At 42.9% G+C, this 18,342-nt stretch overlaps 2 protein-coding genes across 2 annotated transcripts in view; both read left to right on the top strand.

Moving 5' to 3' along the window:
* Positions 1-330: 330 nt before the first annotated feature.
* LOC122554026 (EEF1A lysine methyltransferase 3-like) lies at positions 331-10,621 on the top strand. Its single transcript, XM_043698513.2, has 3 exons — positions 331-522; positions 8,379-8,490; positions 9,932-10,621. The coding sequence occupies exons 1-3, from the start codon at positions 331-333 to the stop codon at positions 10,384-10,386; spliced, it is 759 nt and encodes a 252-aa protein (XP_043554448.1). The 3' UTR covers positions 10,387-10,621.
* Positions 10,622-16,997: 6,376 nt separating this feature from the next.
* vps18 (VPS18 core subunit of CORVET and HOPS complexes) overlaps positions 16,998-18,342 on the top strand; it is a 19,440-nt gene continuing 18,095 nt past the window's right edge. The window contains exon 1 of the mRNA XM_087990172.1: positions 16,998-17,154. Within this exon, the coding sequence (XP_087846298.1) occupies positions 17,043-17,154 (112 nt within the window). The 5' untranslated portion in view covers positions 16,998-17,042. The remainder of the gene's footprint in view (positions 17,155-18,342) is intronic.

Here is an 18,342-nt window from a genome sequence, read left to right as displayed (position 1 = left end):
CCAGTCTCAGACCTAAATGAAGTCAGACCTATATGCATTGAATCTTATATCTGTAGCTTCTGTTTCCTCATCCCTAAACTTTATTTATCCCTGCAAAACATTTTTTATGAATGCATATAACTACAAAGACAGAGGCTCCAACCTGTTACACTGACAGACCCGATCCACATTTTGTACAAACTTGACAAAATAAATCAATAATTTAATCACTTTCCCAGATTTGAATGCTTTTACTCTTTGTGCAAAAGGTGACAGAAGAGAGCTGTCCAAATCTGATTGTTGCATCAGGAGCAATTTGGAGTTGAAAAGTAGCTCTGAGAAATCAGAGATATGGAAGGAAGATCTGGGAGCAGGAAGACAGCCAAGCACATGGATAAGTCCAGCAATGTTCTCTCGAAGGAAGATCCTGAGGGTAATTTACCCAGTATTCTGGTGAACCACTACCAGTTTTGTGGCTATGACTTGGAGATCACTCGGTACTTGAATGAAAGGATGGGGGTCTCAGCTTTCGTTTGGAACAGTGTAAGTTTAAAGAACTTTTGTATTAACCTAGTTTGGGGAAACTAGTCAACATTTACATCTTACATTACCTGAGAAAAACTGCAGCGTCTTCACTCACTAATAGCAGAAGATGTTGCAAATACTCAACAGGTCGGGCGGTACCCTTGGAGAAAGAGAGATTTAATATTTCAGGTCAGCAATGACTGATCAGAATTAGGACATGTTGGAGATATAACAGGCTTTAAACAAATGCAAGCAAGTGGGAAATGAGACAAGGGAGGAACCAAAAGAGAAGTCTATAAGGGAAAGAAGGCAGGAGAGATTAAATAACAAGAGGAATGATAGTCCAAAGCAAAAGGAGCTGGTAATTCATTGGACATTGAATTCAATTAGCTTTATTGTCACGTATACTCACATGACTACTGTGAAAAGTTTATAAGTCACCACTTATGGTGTCACCTTAGACACAAAGGTACCTATGTATAGATTGAGTACAAATGTTTAGGTTAAAAACTCAAAAATAAATTAATAAAAATTCCAGCAGTACAGACTTTCAAAAGTACTGAAATCAAGTCTTACTATTCTTGGTGTTTAAAAGTCTGCAGAATTTCCCAACTTACCTGTCTTTTTGTCCCAGATTGACAGAAACCATAAACTAGGTTTCTATCCTTAATAAAAATTACAATTTAATACAAAATAATGCTTTCTAACCATAGGTAAACAATTATAAACCATTAACATATAACTTACTGGTTAAATAACCAACACACACACACACGAAGACTGGGAAGGCAGTTCACTGGCCCTAGTACACATGGGTTTTTCTGAGATGATCCTTTTACTGTTCAGAATGCTGCTTCTCAATCTTCCTCCTGTAGGTAATTTCACTTGTTTTCAGAATGCTGAAGGTGACTGGTACACACTTATAAAAGTCTCTGATTTATTAATTTAAAAAATCACAGCTTGCAGCAACTGATTAGGGGAAACGAACTGGCTGTCTTCAGGCAGGAGATACTTTTTACTGCAGAGCAAAAACATGGTTCCTTCTCTTCCAGATAGCCCCTGAACATTTACATCCCCAACCTATTCAGCTATTTAGGAGTCAATCTCATAGTTGGTTCGGGCAGGGAGTCTTTGTTATTGATGACTAGTCACTATTTCACTGACCAATCCTGTTGTCAGGAAAATCTCCATTTGTACACAGCCTCTGGCTCCAGTTCATCTGGAACCAGGCTTTCCACCTTCGCTTGAACAAGCAACTGTGTAAACAGCACTCACAATGAATGTCTGGTAACTTGCTTTTAGAAAGTGCAGTAAATCTACAATAATCCTTGTCTTTAAAACAGTACTTTTCTGATTTCAGTCCACAATCAAAAAATTAGAAATAAAAGATTATAGGCTTTACAACAAGTAAAGCATTAAATGGTAGATCTACAGATTTCCCTCAGTAGAAAAGGCCCTTTCTTTCCTGTCCGTATCTTATTATACACTCATTTTATATCCTTTTTTTAAACCAACATTAACAATCTTTTGTCTGTTGCATTGGGCCTCTACGCCTTCTGTTCCCTTCGCCCCACCTTTATTTCTGTCAGAAGTATTAAATAAGCATTTTCTAATGTCTTTCACTTCTGAAGAAGTCACACTGGACTCGAAATGTTAACTCTGTTTGTCTATCCACATATGTGTTGGATTTCTCTAGAATGTGTTTGTCTGTGATGTTAGTAGGATGCCTGCAGAGGCAGGAAGTGGCCCTGAAATGATTACTTAAGTGACTCAATTGGACATTTGGCAACTAATCTGCCAACAGTTGGCAAAATGGCAGTAGGAAGGCATCATTCATGATACCCCATTCCTGCTTGCCATGTTCCCAACTACCAGAGGGCTCATAAAACTCTGACAGTTTTGTCAATATCTTCTGATTCCCGAATCCTCCTCTAATAGGCAAACTTTCTCTAGACCTACTCTGTATTGATTCCTTATGGTTTTGGTTTTGATCACTCTTATATCTTTTCCCAATATTCTAATTTTTAAGAAGATAAACCCCAGCTTCTGTAATATATCCACATTAAATCTAAGCCTTCATCTGTAGAACCATTCCTATAAATCTTTTCATATCCTCTCTAAAGGGTTTAGTTTCTTCCTAAAGTGTGGTGTTTAGAATTGGACTTACTAATTCAGTTGAAGCTGAAGATGTGTTTAATAAAGGTTATCATAATCTCTTGGTTTTCACCCTAGTTACAAATCCCAAAATCACATATGCTGGGTCTTCCTAAAGTGGTGTTTGGGACCCCAAGTGGAGTTGCATGCAGTAATTTGGAGGTTGCAATCTCCAAGGTAGCAATAGCCCTTGCGGAGCTATACTCCTGCCCTAACAAACAGCCACCCATTCTCACAGGCATAACCCTCACAGTTCTCATTGAATGGGTCCCTTTCAAGCCTTGTATTTAGGTCACAATGGGAAAAAGTTTGGGAAGCACTGCCTAAGCCTCTATGACCATTGGCTCAACGTGCTTGTCACCATCAACAATCAGCTATCTCTTTTGCTGTATCATGTTTTAGAATTGTACCCTTTATTTCCCATTGTCTGTAATTCTTATGAGAAAAATGTATCACTTCAAACTTCTTTGGGTTAAATTTCCTCAGCAAAGTGTTTACCCATTCCACCAGCCTGTCTATGTCCTTTTGAAGACTGTCACTATCCTCCTCACTGTTCACAATACTTCTAGTTTTCACTTACCTACAGATCTTGAAAAGTGTTCCTGTAGATCAAAGTGTATTTCATTGATATGTACTAAGAAAAATAGTGGTCTTAGTGCCAGACCCTATGGAACCCCATATTTATCTCCTTCTAACCTAAAACGCAACAGATTCCCACTACTCTTTCACATCACCTGCATTACCCCCATTGATCCTCTCTGTAACTTCATCAAAATTTTCAGTCTAATTAGTTAAACATGCTTTGAACAAATCCAGGTTGGTTTAATTAAACTCATTTGTCCAAGTGATTGTTAATTGTGTCCTGAACTATTGCTTCTAACTGCCTTCTCCAATCACCAAAGTTAAACTGACTGGGCTGTAGTTGCAGGATTTAACTTTACAATCTTTTCTGAACAAGGGTGTAATATTTGTAAACTTAGCACCACCCATATTTAAGCAACATTGAAAGGTTATAACCATGCCTACTTACTTTGGTATCTTTGATACATCCCATTCAGCCCTGGTGATTTATCAATGTTACTACAGTCAATCTTTCTAATAACTTGTTTATTACTCTATCCAGTTTCAAACTTGCACTCTTTCACGATAACTTGGAAACATCTTTCTGCTTGGGAAGGACAGATCCATTTATTTAGAAACAAAGTCAGAAATTGCTGGAAAAACTCAGCAGGTCTGGCAGCATTTGTGGAGAGAAAGCAGAGTTAACGTTTCAGGTTCAGTGATTCTTCTTTACAGCTGATTGTAGCTGGGAAAAGGTTGGTAATGTATGCTGAAGCTGGGGTGAGGGTAGGGGGTTAGGGAAGAGAAGTAAACTATAGGTAGTGGTAGAAAGAGAGGGAGAGAACAATAGTTTAGCAGACAAAGGAATGGGTAATAGTCAGCCTAGAAGAATCGCGAGCTACTAATGGAGACCTTTAGTACCTGAAAATGGGTTTGTTTGTGATAACAGCCCATGTGATGACAAGGCCTGGTGTACACTGGTTGCGCTAAGGACAAGGAAGAAGGTGCTCTGACCCTAAAATTATTGAACTTGACATTGAGTCCTAAAGACTGTAGGGTTCCCAAGCAAAAAATAGGATGAGCATTTTTCCTGCAATTTCTGTTTTTGTTTCTGAAATCTGCTGGAAAGTTGTAGTTCTTCAGTTTATTCATTTAGAACCTCAGCCATACCCTCTGCTTCTTTGTGTAGATCCATCTTTTTTGTGTCCTAATAAAGCCCACTTCTCATCTTGCTACTTTTTTTGCTATTTATATGCCTGTAGAAGACTTTTGGATTCCCTTTTCATTTAGCTGCCAGTTTCTTCTCATACTCTAGCTTGTTATAATCTCTATAGAGACTGATGATGTTTACAAAGGGATTTGAACTTCCAGTGACTGGCTTAAAGGATTACATATGATTTCAAGTTTTAAGATTTTAATGTAACAAATAAACTAAACACAGCATTGACTATTTTCGTAGGTAACATGTAGTTTAGATCACAGAAAATGTCCCTCATTTAACTTTTAAAATGGCCAAAACTCCCATCCACAATTACACTTCACCCTGTCCTAGTAGCAACACTGATTAACTGTCCTCTAGTAGTCAAACTCCATTTTAGCTTGAAATTCAAGAGGCAATTAAAGTCTAACTGTTTATAAAACCTGATACGTTGTAGTTCCATATTGTTTCTATTTTATAGACTAGTCCTCCTCTCAATTCTTTACACTTTTACCATCCCATTCTATATTAGGATAAAATTAAAAATCACACAACACCAGGTTATAGTCCAACAGGTTTATTTGGAAGCACCCCAGTCCAAAACCGGCACCTCCAAGTTATATATTAGGATAATTTAAGTTACTCATCATAAATGTGTGCATTCTCTATAATTTCCTTGCAAGTTTTCTCCTCTACATTTTTCGTACTAGTTTATGCCCTTTGCAATACATAGTAGTGTAACTGTAGTAGTAGTGTAATTGTATCTCTACCATTTAACTTGAACCAATCAGATCCTGTTATTGGACTCCCCTAGGACAACTCTCTCTAGCACTGGAATATAATCCTTAACTAATGAAAGCCACTCCCGCCCCATCCATTTTCTTTCTCATGTGGATATCTGCACGAAAGCTCATCAACTTTATTTATTACATATGTGTATTTACATATGTGCACAGTTATTATATTCCCCTAAATCTGATTCCACCTAATACTTTGCTATTTCTTACACATGTGCTATGTGTCTCTCCCACCTGATGAAGGAGCAGTGCTCTGAAAGCTTGTAGGTTCAAATAAACTGTTGGACTCTGACCTGGCGTTGTGTGATTTTCAACTTGGTCCACTCGAGTCTAACACTGGCACCTCCATGTTATCTCTCCTAATCATTCTCGCAACTTCTTTTTTCAAATTCAGTCAAGGGGTGAGGGCATCGCTGGCCAGGCCAAGATTTATTGGCCATCCCTAATTGTTAAGAGTAAGCCACATTGCTGTGGGTCTGGATTCACATGTAGGCCAGAAGGATGGCAATTTCCTTCCCTAATTGGCATTAATGAACTAGATGGGTTTTTCCTGACAATCGACAATGGATTCATAGTCATCATTAGACTCTTAATTCCAGATATTTATTCAATTCAAATTCCACCATCTGCCACAGCGGGATTCGAACCCAGCTGCCCAGAACATTACCTGGGTCTCTGGATTAACAGTCCAGCGTTAATACCACTTCCTTAAAATACATCTTGCTTCCAATTCCCCTGCCAAAGTAGTTTGAACTCTTCCCAACAGCACTAACAATCCACCCTTCTCGAATTGTCCTGCTCTCTTGTTGGTCAAAGATCTATTGAACTCAACTTTGAATATATACAATAACCTGGCCTCTACTACAGTCAAGGTCTGAGACTCTAAAACCCATTAAAAGAAGAAGCCTCTCATTTCCATCTTAAATCTAGCCTCTGACTCAAGCTGACTGTTGCTCCTCTCTAAGCTCTCCATAAATTACCAAAATCATTTTAACATTGTTTAGATGAATATAGAAGTCTTGAATGCATAACATAAAAGAGTTGTGGAAGCCCTAACAATAGCAACTTTACAAAGAGAATGGGATAAATTCTTAGATATTATTCTGAAATTGTGCTTCCCAGTCCTAGATTCCCTCAGGGAAGTCCAGCATGGAAACCCAAGGTGTTATGCTTTCCTGAATACGGAAGAGGTTGTTAAAGAGATAGGGTGCACTATAGTCAGAGTTTGCCAGGAATCTTCTAACATAAGGCCTCAAAACTCTAAAGCGTTGGGAAGGGTACATTCATCCAGAAGACAGAACAAAAGGATAAATCATACCATAATAGGCTGCTTGGTCATTACATCACAAGAAAACAGGCATTCTGCCTCAAACGTTTAATGTTGGTGTTTATGCTCCATGTGATGTTATTAAACTGGAAAGAGTGCAAAAAAGATTGACAAGGATGTTAACAAGACTGTGCTTATATGGAAAGAGCTGCCAGAGGAAGCAGTATAGTTATGTACAATTGCAACATTTAAAAGACATTTGGGCGGTACGTGGATAAGAGCCAAATGCTGGCATATGGGAAAGGTCAGTTTAGGAAACCTGGTCAGCAATGAGTTGGGCCGAAGGGCCTGATTCACAGCTCTCTTCCCCAAATCCTATCAGCAGAACCTTTTATTCCATTTTCATTCACAAGCTTATCCATTTCATAATGCCTTACATACAAGACATACTAAGTCATAGCTCAAGAGTGGAAAAATGCAGGGAGAGTAGATAATTGGATAGCTCTTTCAAACAGCTGGTGGAGGTGTATGGTTTGAATGGTCTTTCTCTGTATGTTAAAACTCCTGTTCTATCGCTGCACCTGCATGACAGTAAATTCATAGAGCCATAGAGATGTATAGCACAGAAACAGACCCTTCATTCCATTGTCCATGCCGACCATATATACTAAGTTAATCGAGTCCCATTTGCCAGCAGTTGTCCCAAATCCCTGCAAACCCTTCCTATTGATGTACCCATTCCTGAAGAAGGGCTTATGCCCGAAACGTCAATTCTCCTGCTCCTCGGATGCTGCCTGGCCTGCTGTGTTTTTCCAGCACCACATTTTTCAACTCTGGTCTCCAGCATCTGCAATCCTCACTTTCTCCTATTCATGTACCCATTCAGATACCTTTTAAATATATTGTACCAGGCTCCACCACTTCCTCTGGCAGCTCATTCCGTACACGTACCACCCTTTGCATGAAAATATTGCACCTCAGGTCCCTTTTAAATCTTTCCCTCTCACCATGAACCTATGCCCTCTAGTTTTGGACACCCCTACCCTGGGAAAAAGATCTTGACTATTCACCCTAACCAAGCCCTAACGATTTTATAATCACCTATAAGGTCACCCCTCAGCCTCCAACACTCCAGGGAAAATACGCCTAGTCTGTTGAGCTTCTCCTGATAGCTCAAACCCTCAACCCTGCCAACATCTTTGTAAATCTTTTTTGCACCTTTTCAAGTTTAACATCTTTTCTATTAGCAGGAAGACCAGAATTGAATACAGTATTCCAAAAGTGGCTTAACCAATGTCCTGTCCAGCCATAGCATGACATCCCAACTCCTATACTCAATGCACTGATAGTCCACTATCACCTGATAAACAATCACCTGATGAAGGAGCGTCGCTCTGAAAGCTAGTGTGCTTCCAATTAAACCTGTTGGACTATAACCTGGTGTTGTGTGATTTTTAACTTTGTACACCCCAGTCCAACATCGGCATCTCCAAATCCTGATCATTTAAGGAAGTGTACTTAAGGTCTTCTTCACTACCCTGTCTACTTTTGACTCCACCTTCAAGGAGCTATGAACCTGCACCCCAAGGTCTCTTTGTTCAGTAACACTCCCAGGACCCTGCCATTAAGTGTACAAGTCCAGCCCTGATTTGCCTTACCAAAAGCGACACCTCACATTTATCTAAATTAAATTTCATCTGCTTTTCCTCGGCTCATCGGCCCATCTAGTCAAGGTTCTATTGTAACTGGATGAAGTGTTAACTGCATCTCCATAGCATGATTTTTAAGAATGGTTGGAAACCCATCATTCCACTACTGCACTGCTACCTGATGTTTTGTTACAACAATGTGCCCAAACTAATTGACTTCAATGGATGTTGCCCTTTGCTTTCCTCAGGGCCTCACTCTCTGCCAGTTCTTCCAGCAGGAGAGGATCAATTTCTCTGGGATGAAGGTGCTTGAGTTAGGATCTGGCACTGGGATCGTGGGAATTCTGGCAGCTTTGCTGGGTGAGTTAAAGAGCAGTTGTCAACCCAATATAATTGCTTTACAAGTCCCATGAATTACCAGAAGATGCATTTTCGTGTTTGCCAGCACAGATTAATATGTTCAAAGACCCCCCTCCCCTATGCTTCATGCTTTGGACAATTAAAAGGGGAATATTCATCTAGACAATCAGGCTCCTGTTGGGAGAATGCATCAACTAAAGATCAGCATTTCTTGTGGTCAGAATCTTAGTGGAGCAAAACCCTGATCTCAACTCTCCATCTCCTGATCAGTTGCTTGCATGGGGTGGGTGGGGACTAGATGGCCAACTCTGATTTAAGGTAATCTGGAAAATTTGTCACATGACCAATTCCCACCAACCACCCTGACCCTACACTCCCAATATACCAACAGGTGCTTTTGAAGTTATGTTCCATTATAGAAACACGACAGGCAATTTACACAAGGAAGTCCCACTTCGACTTTCACTATACTCTCAGGTTATACAGAGGAAGTGCCGGCTGAGATCTGTGCGTGAATTCTGTGAGTGGGATTCTGAATTAATCTCACACACAGTCTGACAATTTCTGCCTGCCACAGGCTTTTGTCCTATAACACACACTCACTCATTCTCTCTCTGCTTTCTGTCAGCCTTGAGGTGCTTTTGGGTCAGAAGGTTATGGGTTCAAGTCCCCTCTAGACCTGTGAGCACAAAACCCAGGCTAACATTTTTATGTAGGAACGAGAAAGTGCTGCCCATTCACCTGACACAGTAAACCAAAGGCTCCATTTACTCTTCCTGGTTAAAATAGGCTCAGGTGGGCGGCATGATGGCTCAGTGGTTAGCACTGCTGCCTCACAGCACCAGGGTCCCAGGTTTGATTCCAGCCTCAGGCGACTGTCTGTGTGGAGTTTGCACATTCTCCCCGTGTCTGCGTGGGTTTCCTCTGGGTGCTCCGGTTTCCTCCCACAGTCCAAAGATGTACAGGTCAGGTGAATTGGCCGTGCTAAGTTGCCCGTAGTGTTAGGTGCATTGGTCAGAGGGAAATGGGTCTGGGTGGGTTACTCTTTGGAGGGTCGGTGTGGACTGGTTGGGCCAAAGGGCCTGTTTCCACACTGTAGGGAATCTAATCTAATCTAATCTTAATTGGAAAACAGTAGGCAACTCCTCTCTGACATTTGTCCCTTGACCAACACCAATGAATCAGATATTTCAACACAGCTTTCATTCCAGGCTGTGGAAGTTTCTATTCGCAAATTGGCTCTCCCACACCCTTCAGCAGGATGCTCCAAAGTCCTTAATTTCTTGGAAAGGATTTGGGACATCCAAAGGTTGTGAAAGCCTAGAGATAATATTTTCCTTATCTTATTCTGTTTCATACCGCTTCCCTGTGACTGTTAACTGGGGTACGGGTCTCCATGATGGGACATAAAGATGAATTAATTCTGTTGCTTCTTCTTTAGGTGGGGAGGTAACCTTGACGGATCAGATCCAAGCTTTGAAGCAAATTGAGTACAACGTTTCAGTCAATGTCCCTGATTCCTGCAGACACCTTCCAAAAATCAGAGCTCTTTCCTGGGGCTTTGACCAAGTGCACTTCCCCAGTGACTATGACATAATCCTGGGTTCAGACATTGTGTATTATCCATCAGATTTCCCCCTGCTGCTGCAGACACTGCGACACCTTAGCAACCAGCGAACAACCATCTACATCGCAACAGAGTTAGGGGGCTGTTGTGCAGCTCACAAATTCCATGAGGAGATTATCCCACAATATTTCAACTCCCGCATTATTTACAGAAACCAGAGGGCTGACATCAATCTGTACAAATTAACACTGAAGGTTCCCAAAACAGGAGAGGAGCTGTCAATGGAGAAAGAGACAAGGAAAAAATTACTGTCCAGACAACCCAAATAGTCCGTGCTACTTCCACCCTCACTACTTCACCCAATCAGAATATCCTGTTTTCTTTCTCTCATAGTTAGATTCCTCCTAGATGCACGTGCCTCAACCACTCTATGTTGAATCAAGTTTCACATTTCAACCTATCAATTTTGAAAGAGGTTTCTCCTGAACTTCTTATTGGATTGATTAGTCATAACTTATAATTTTAACACCTACTTTGGACTCCTCCACATTGGTGCAAAATTGGCAATGAAAGTAACGGTGAGGTGAATGGCATTCCCTATAGTTTATTTCACAGACAGTTTAGGCAAAGAGTATATGTGCAATTGAATAGAGCTATCCAAAATTTGCTGTTAGAGTTGTGCCACTGCCTTTATCTTTAAGAAACCTCAACGCACTGATCAACTGGCAATGCAAATGCATTAATTCTCATGAAGCTGCTGAATTTCATTATAGGTACGACACATGCATGTCACATGAAGCGAATTCCAGTCCAAATATCACCACAACATCATGATAATTTTGATTGCTTGCAGCCAAACTCTTGCACTGAAATTAACAATGACAAATTATTGCAAGTTCATCACTGAAAATTTTGAAAATGTCCAATATATATTCATTAGTATTTAAATTTTTCCCACTCCTTAATTTCCCTGTCCTTATTTCCCATTTGTCTTTGATTTGACATTGAAATGACTTACTGTAATCCACCTTTCTTCTCAGAGTTTGAGCAGCTACTTTCCCAAACCTCCAGTCTGATTCTGTGGGAAAGTGGCTTCCCACTTCACAGATGCCCAGTTTTACACACTGCAATATTACTGGCTCACAATTTTTGCAACATTCTACACAAAATGATTTGGAAAACTACGCGTAAACACCTAAGTTTAATTAACCAGAGGTCACAGATTTAAATTATTGCTGAAAAAAGGCACTTTTAGTCAAAATTTTTCATGTTGCACTCAACAGGACACGTCCCAAAAATACCAATTCTAGGGGGATACCAACACATATACTCCAACAGTGTAGACTGCTGACATGTTGGCTAGTGGGCTGTCATTAGTAGAGGCGTTTCCATGGAGAATACACCAATGAATGACGATTGCCAGTTAACAGTCAGCTTTGTCTAAAGTTTACCATTCTGAAAGCCAGTATTCATGGAACTTACAAACTCGTGCAATTGAGTTTTTAAAAATACACAATGCATGCCCAAATAGATGGGATCACCGCTCCACCCATCGCTCAACAATATTTTTGTTGGATTCTATGAGAGTCATGAGTTCAATGGAATGACACCTAACCTCTTATTCCTTGCATATTTCTGAGATGTAGATGATAGTTTTGCTATATTTGAGTCTGCAGCTGCATGTCAGAATTTCTTTATATATTTTAAGGGGCACCATTGGACACTCAAATTCACATCTGAAATGCAACAGTCAAATAAGCTCCCTATCTTCAATTACCTAGTTGAGAAATCGGCCAGGAGAGCTCTGTATGACTGCCTACTACAAAACTACCTTCACTGGTCAGTATATACATTGGGATTCTTACTGTTCCACATCTTGGTCATCTTGGAAACCTTGTAAATAGGGCCGGAGTTATTTTTTTCACTGTGCAAACTTGATGCTAAAATAGGGTGTGATAATGGCTATCCTGATCAGATTATTACTTGCAGTGTATTTGGTAAACTCATGAACAGAACTTAAACATGGCGACTGTTGGTCCTGAAAAGTGCCCAGTCTACCTCAGATTACCCCAGAAGGATAGGGTATCACTCTGCTATAAAGTAGTACCACCAATGGTCTCTGCCACTAAAGGAATGCTACTGTCAAGTCAAAAAGATGTTCTGCCTATCAAACAAACAAATAATGTGATATATGAATTCAGTACTGATTTGATGTGGGATTTGTACAAAACTGGCGGATTGTATGAAATAACATATCCCATCGGTTGTTCACAACAGGCAAGGCACTGATCATGCCCAACTACTCAGTGCTTGGGAACCTTATAACATCATATCTGCATGTATGGATTGAGCCGCCAGAGGAAATGGTAGAGGCTATTTTAAAAGGCATCTGGATGGGTACAACCACAAAGGATTTTTTTAGTTATCATTTCTATATTGGAGATGGTTGTGTAAAATCTGTTCCCAAGAATGACCACTTGGGCAAGGTACTGAGTGGTGGGTAGTATGAAACCTGACCAATAATCAAAGCCAGCACCTTCAGATCAAGAATTGAAAAAGTATATCTGTAATAATTTAATTTTATTATATGTAATTTCATTCCCTGAGTATATATTTCTTAATGTTATTTCAGTAATAGGGCAAAGGTCAGTGTGATTTGATGTTTATATTATAAAACTGATTGTAAAAGATATAATCAAACTTGTTGGTTTAATGATGCTCCGATGAAGAGTCAACTAGACTTGAAACGTTAGCTTGCTCTCTCTCCATGGATTCTGTCTGACCAACTGTGATCTCCAGCATTTGTTGTTTTCAGTACCGATTCCAGTATCTGCAGTAATTTGCTCCTCCTTGTTGTGTTTAATTATTGTGCAATTTAGTAATTATTTCAGCTTGTTTTTGTCTCTAGTTATGTATGGAATGAGCTGCCAGAGGCAGGTACAATTATAACATTAAAAGACCTTGGACAGGTACGTGGATAGGAAAGGTTTAAAGTGATATGGAGCAAATGCAGGCAAATCAAACTAGTTTAGTTGAGGAAACCTGGTTGGCATGGTTGTGTTGGGCCGAAAGATCTGTTTCTGTGGTGTACATCTCAATGAGAAGGGTTTAGATGGATATAGGCCAAATGCTGGTAAATGGGACTAGATTAATTTAGGATATCTGGTCAGCATGGATGAGTTGGACCTTCTATGACTCTACGTCAAACATTAGCTGTGATTCTGCAATTAGACAACATTTGCTGCAAAAGTCCTGAGTGTGTGAAGTATTACACTGACAAACAATTTAGGATTCTGAAACTTGGTCTCAGTGTGACACAATTGCAAGTATTTGAAGCTACATAACATGAATACACTTTCTTTTCAGACAGAAAGAACATGTGTGCGCACTGGGGCCCGTTTCAATTCAACAAAATGGGTAACAGCCATTCTCTGGCTCACCTCTTGGGGCAATACCCCAACCAGAGTCAATCTGTCTGGTTTAAAATTTAACAAAGCCTGGCTGTTAACTGTCAATTCATTAGCTGGTGTATTCTTCAAGGTACTGTCTCCAGGAACCAAATCAACCATTCAGCACTTTCCTCTCATGCATTCATTTCCTGATAATTGTGCTGATGAGCACAAGAAGAAAAGCTTTGACAACATTTTTTTTTACAATACTTAGATTAGATTAGATTCTTTACAGTGTGGAAACAGGTCCTTTGGCTCAACCAGTCCCCTCTGAAGAGTAGCCCACCCAGAACCATTTCCCTCCTAACACTAACGCTAGTGGGCAATTTAGCATGGCCAATTCACCTGACCCGCACATTGTGGGAGGAAAACAGAGCACCCAGAGGAAACCCTCGCAGACACAGGGAAAATGTGCAAACTCCACACAGACAGTCGCCCAAGGCTGGAACTGAACCTGGGACCCTGGTGCTGTGAGGCAGCAGTGCTAACCACTGAACCACCTACTAAAATCTGTACTCTGAAATGACTGATTTAAGATAACTGGCAAGACAACAAGAATACAGATGAGGAGGCACTTTTAGCTATTATCTGGAATGCTTTGCCTGAAAGGATGACAGATGCAGGTTTATTAGTTATTTTCATAAGAAAATTGGAGCAGAGAGAGAGAGTGACAGCGAGAATGAGAACAGTTTATTTGTCATTTCTACCATATACAACTGATACAGTTAAAAAGAGACAGCATTCCCCCAGAACCAGGTGCTACATGGACAGCACAAAATACACGATCATACAAAGGGCGGCATAAAGTGCATAAGAAGTGCAAAACACGCAAACTACAGTGTACTAAAAGAATGATAATTAATAGACATTGTTCTAGCATCAATTTGAAGTCGTGCAAAGAATAAACCTGAAATGGAAAATCTGCAAGGTAACTGGCTATCTTGTTTAAGAAACCCACATGGGCTGAGTGGATTACTTCTGTGCTGCAATATTCCTTGATGGTTCAAAGAGTAAACTAATCAAAAATGATATTTACTCAAATCATTTCAATCTGGCATGAATGACCCTAAAAAAAACAAAAGTGCTGTTTAATAACAAGATAAATGCATAGAACATTCTTAATTATTGAAAAATTAATTAGTGGTAAATTTTTTAATGACAAATTACAGAATCCAAGTATTTTTGAGATTTTCAAACACATTTGGAAATTTGTCAGTTTCACTGGTGGTTGTAAGGTCGATTGGAAGACTTGCATTTGTACAGCACCTCAAAACATCCTTAACTACTTTATGGCCCGTGAAACAACTTCTTAAAGTGCAATCAGTCTTGCAGAAAACACGACAACAAACTGGCACACAGGTCTCATAATTAACAAGTAGAAAATGCCCAGATAATTTATTTTATTGATATAGATTGAGGAATAAATATTGGCCAGCATGGCAAGGAGAAATATCCCACTTAGCTCAAATATTTTCAAGAAAGCTCTTCCGGCACCACTAATCCAAAATCTGGTTTCCAGCATCTGCAGTCATTGTTTTTACCTAGTTGATTTTAACCCTACTGCGAATCCTCTTGCAAGGGTGCCTGCCTTGAAGAAGTTTTCCTCCTCTCTCTACAAAAATCTCAGGGAGTCCCTCTCCCACTGCAACTCCCAGGTCCTACCTGCCTATCTTCTTTTCCACCTATCCACTCCACCCTCCTCCCTGACCTATCACCTTCATCCCCTCCCCCACTCACCTATTGTACTCCATGCTACTTTCTCCCCACCCCCACCCTCCTCTAGCTTATCTCTCCACGCTTCAGGCTCTCTGCCTTTATTCCTGATGAAGGGCTTTTGCCCGAAATGTCGACTTTGCTGCTCCTCGGATGCTGCCTGAACTGCTGTGCTCTTCCAGCACCACTAATCCAAAGTCTGGTTTCCAGCATCTGCAGTCATTGTTTTTACCTTCCCCGCACATCTGCCTGAGACTGTTTAATATTCCATCAGCACAACATCACCTCTTCAGTACATGGCAGAATTATACAGCTCATTGGAGAGGCAATGAATACTAACTGCAGAAAGAAGTGAGCATGGTCAGAATTAAAGACCATACACAGTATAATTTTGTCAAAGTAAGCCTCTGTGACACTGAATAAAAGTGGATTCTGGAAATCTGAACTAAAAAGAGAAAAGTGCTGGTGACACTCATCAGACCTGGCACCATCTATGAGGAAACAGTTAAGTTTTTTGAGTGTATTCAGAGAGTCCTCTTCAAAGGTCATATTGGACCCAGACCGTTCACACTTTATAACAATGTTGCCAGGGTTGGAGGTTTTGAGCTGTAGGCTGGAGCTGTTTTGCCTGCAGCATCGGAGGCTAAGGGGTGACCTTATAGAAGTTTATAAATCACAAGGGGCATAGATAGAGTGAATAGCTAAGGATTCTTTTCCTAGGGTGGGGGAGTCCAAAACTAGAGGACATAGGTTCAAGGTGAGAGGGGAAAGATTTAAATGGTTGCTAAGGGGCAACATCTTCACCCAGAGGGTAGTGCGTGGCTGGAATTGAGCAGCTAGAGGAAATGATGGAGGCTGGTGTAATTACAGCATTGAAAAGGCATCTGGATGGGCATATGAACAGGAAGGGCTTAGAGGGATATGGGCCAAATGCTGGCAAATGGGACTAGATTAGTTAGGTAACAGGTCGGTATGGACGTGTAGGACCGAAGGGTCTGTTTCTGTTTATGACTCTCCACAGAAGGTGGTGGATCTCGTGAATTTCTCCAGGAAAGGTCAGCATAAACTATGTTCAAAGGATAGGATGTAGGAGTGCCCTGAGGCGGTCGGGTTGAGAATCAATCCCTCTTGATAGCCATTCACCTCCAGTAATAACTCAGTGGAAGAGCCGACTTGGGAACATTCACACCTCTCTCAAAGTCTCCTTTCGTGATGTTGATCGGGTTTAAATTGAAGTATTGTAGTAATTTACCCCCACTCCACTGGTATACACGTCACTGAAGATAAATGTGTCGGCAGTAACTCCCTATATACTCACACAGCCTGAGGACATCTCTCCCTCCCTCTCACACACACAGGACAACAACCGTTAACGGGCACGCGGACTGGGCACAATGTCACCGCAGGGAGCGCGTCCCCGAGCGTGGGAGCGGCGAGCAGGGCGCGATCTCAAGCACGAGCAAACAGCGCCCCACCCCCAAGTAGGTGGGCTCTCCGCCTCAATAACCTGCTCCGCTCTCTAACCAGAGGGGCGGGACACGCGGCGTCCTCCGATTACGATTGGACAGATGTTTAGGGGACGTAACAACCCACCCTGAAGAGACAGGAAGTAAATGACTGGATAGGCGGGGTCTCCGCGGACACCCCGGGCAGTGATTGGTTGTTAACCGGGATCTCTGCTGATGCCCGGGTTGTGATTGGTACGGACCTGGAAGGGCGGAGTGACGGTGTATCCCGGTGCTGTGATTGGCTGGTCCACTACCGGTGGCGATTGGCTATCTCCTCTAGGCCCCAGACCTGATGCTGTGTACGTCTCCGCAGTCATGAGCTCGATCCTGGATGAGTATGAGGATTCCCAGGCCCGATCCCGTTCCCGGCCCGTCGGACTCCCCTACCAACAGCAACGCCTCGGTGCTTCAGGCATCGGCCAGTCAGGTACCGCCAGCCGGGTGAACGAGAGAAAGAGGGACGGGACGGGGTGGGGAGGAAGGAAGGAAGGAAGGAAGTAGAGGGATGTCAGAGATGGAGGGCTGGAGAGGAGGAGGAGGGAGTGGGGTGCCAGAGATGGAGGGCGAGGAGGAGGAGGAGGAGGGAGTGGGGTGCCAGAGATGGAGGGCGAGGAGGAGGAGGGAGTGGGGTGCCAGAGATGGAGGGCGAGGAGGAGGAGGGAGTGGGGTGCCAGAGATGGAGGGCGAGGAGGAGGAGGGAGTGGGGTGCCAGAGATGGAGGGCGAGGAGGAGGAGGGAGTGGGGTGCCAGAGATGGAGGGCGAGGAGGAGGAGGGAGTGGGGTGCCAGAGATGGAGGGCGAGGAGGAGGAGGAGGAGGGAGTGGGGTGCCAGAGATGGAGGGCGAGGAGGAGGAGGGAGTGGGGTGCCAGAGATGGAGGGCGAGGAGGAGGAGGGAGTGGGGGTGCCAGAGATGGAGGGCGAGGAGGAGGAGGGAGTGGGGTGCCAGAGATGGAGGGTGAGGAGGAGGAGGGAGTGGGGTGCCAGAGATGGAGGGCGAGGAGGAGGAGGGAGTGGGGTGCCAGAGATGGAGGGCGAGGAGGAGGAGGGAGTGGGGTGCCAGAGATGGAGGGCGAGGAGGAGGAGGGAGTGGGGTGCCAGAGATGGAGGGCGAGGAGGAGGAGGGAGTGGGGTGCCAGAGATGGAGGGCGAGGAGGAGGAGGGAGTGGGGTGCCAGAGATGGAGGGCGAGGAGGAGGAGGGAGTGGGGTGCCAGAGATGGAGGGCGAGGAGGAGGAGGGAGTGGGGTGCCAGAGATGGAGGGCGAGGAGGAGGAGGGAGTGGGGTGCCAGAGATGGAGGGCGAGGAGGAGGAGGGAGTGGGGTGCCAGAGATGGAGGGCGAGGAGGAGGAGGGAGTGGGGTGCCAGAGATGGAGGGCGAGGAGGAGGAGGGAGTGGGGTGCCAGAGATGGAGGGCGAGGAGGAGGAGGGAGTGGGGTGCCAGAGATGGAGGGCGAGGAGGAGGAGGGAGTGGGGTGCCAGAGATGGAGGGCGAGGAGGAGGAGGGAGTGGGGTGCCAGAGATGGAGGGCGAGGAGGAGGAGGGAGTGGGGTGCCAGAGATGGAGGGAGGGGCAGAGATGGAGGGCGAGGAGGAGGAGGGAGTGGGGTGCCAGAGAT

The sequence above is a fragment of the Chiloscyllium plagiosum genome, unplaced genomic scaffold, assembly GCF_037043375.1.
Source record: "Chiloscyllium plagiosum isolate Xiang-an unplaced genomic scaffold, Cpla_swu_hap1 HiC_scaffold_8, whole genome shotgun sequence".
NCBI classification, from domain to species: Eukaryota; Metazoa; Chordata; class Chondrichthyes; order Orectolobiformes; family Hemiscylliidae; genus Chiloscyllium; species Chiloscyllium plagiosum.
The sequence above is the reverse complement of the archived record's forward strand: the minus strand, read 5'-3'. Positions and strand labels throughout refer to the sequence as shown.

What these genes read in the sequence shown, in the direction of transcription:
- LOC122554026 (XM_043698513.2), top strand. Translation starts at nt 331, where the DNA reads ATGGAAGGAAGATCTGGGAGCAGGAAGACAGCCAAGCACATGGATAAG. An exon ending in CAGCTTTCGTTTGGAACAGT is followed by an intron (nt 523 to 8,378) that starts GTAAGTTTAAAG and finishes TGCTTTCCTCAG; the next exon opens with GGCCTCACTCTCTGCCAGTT. An exon ending in AATTCTGGCAGCTTTGCTGG is followed by an intron (nt 8,491 to 9,931) that starts GTGAGTTAAAGA and finishes CTTCTTCTTTAG; the next exon opens with GTGGGGAGGTAACCTTGACG.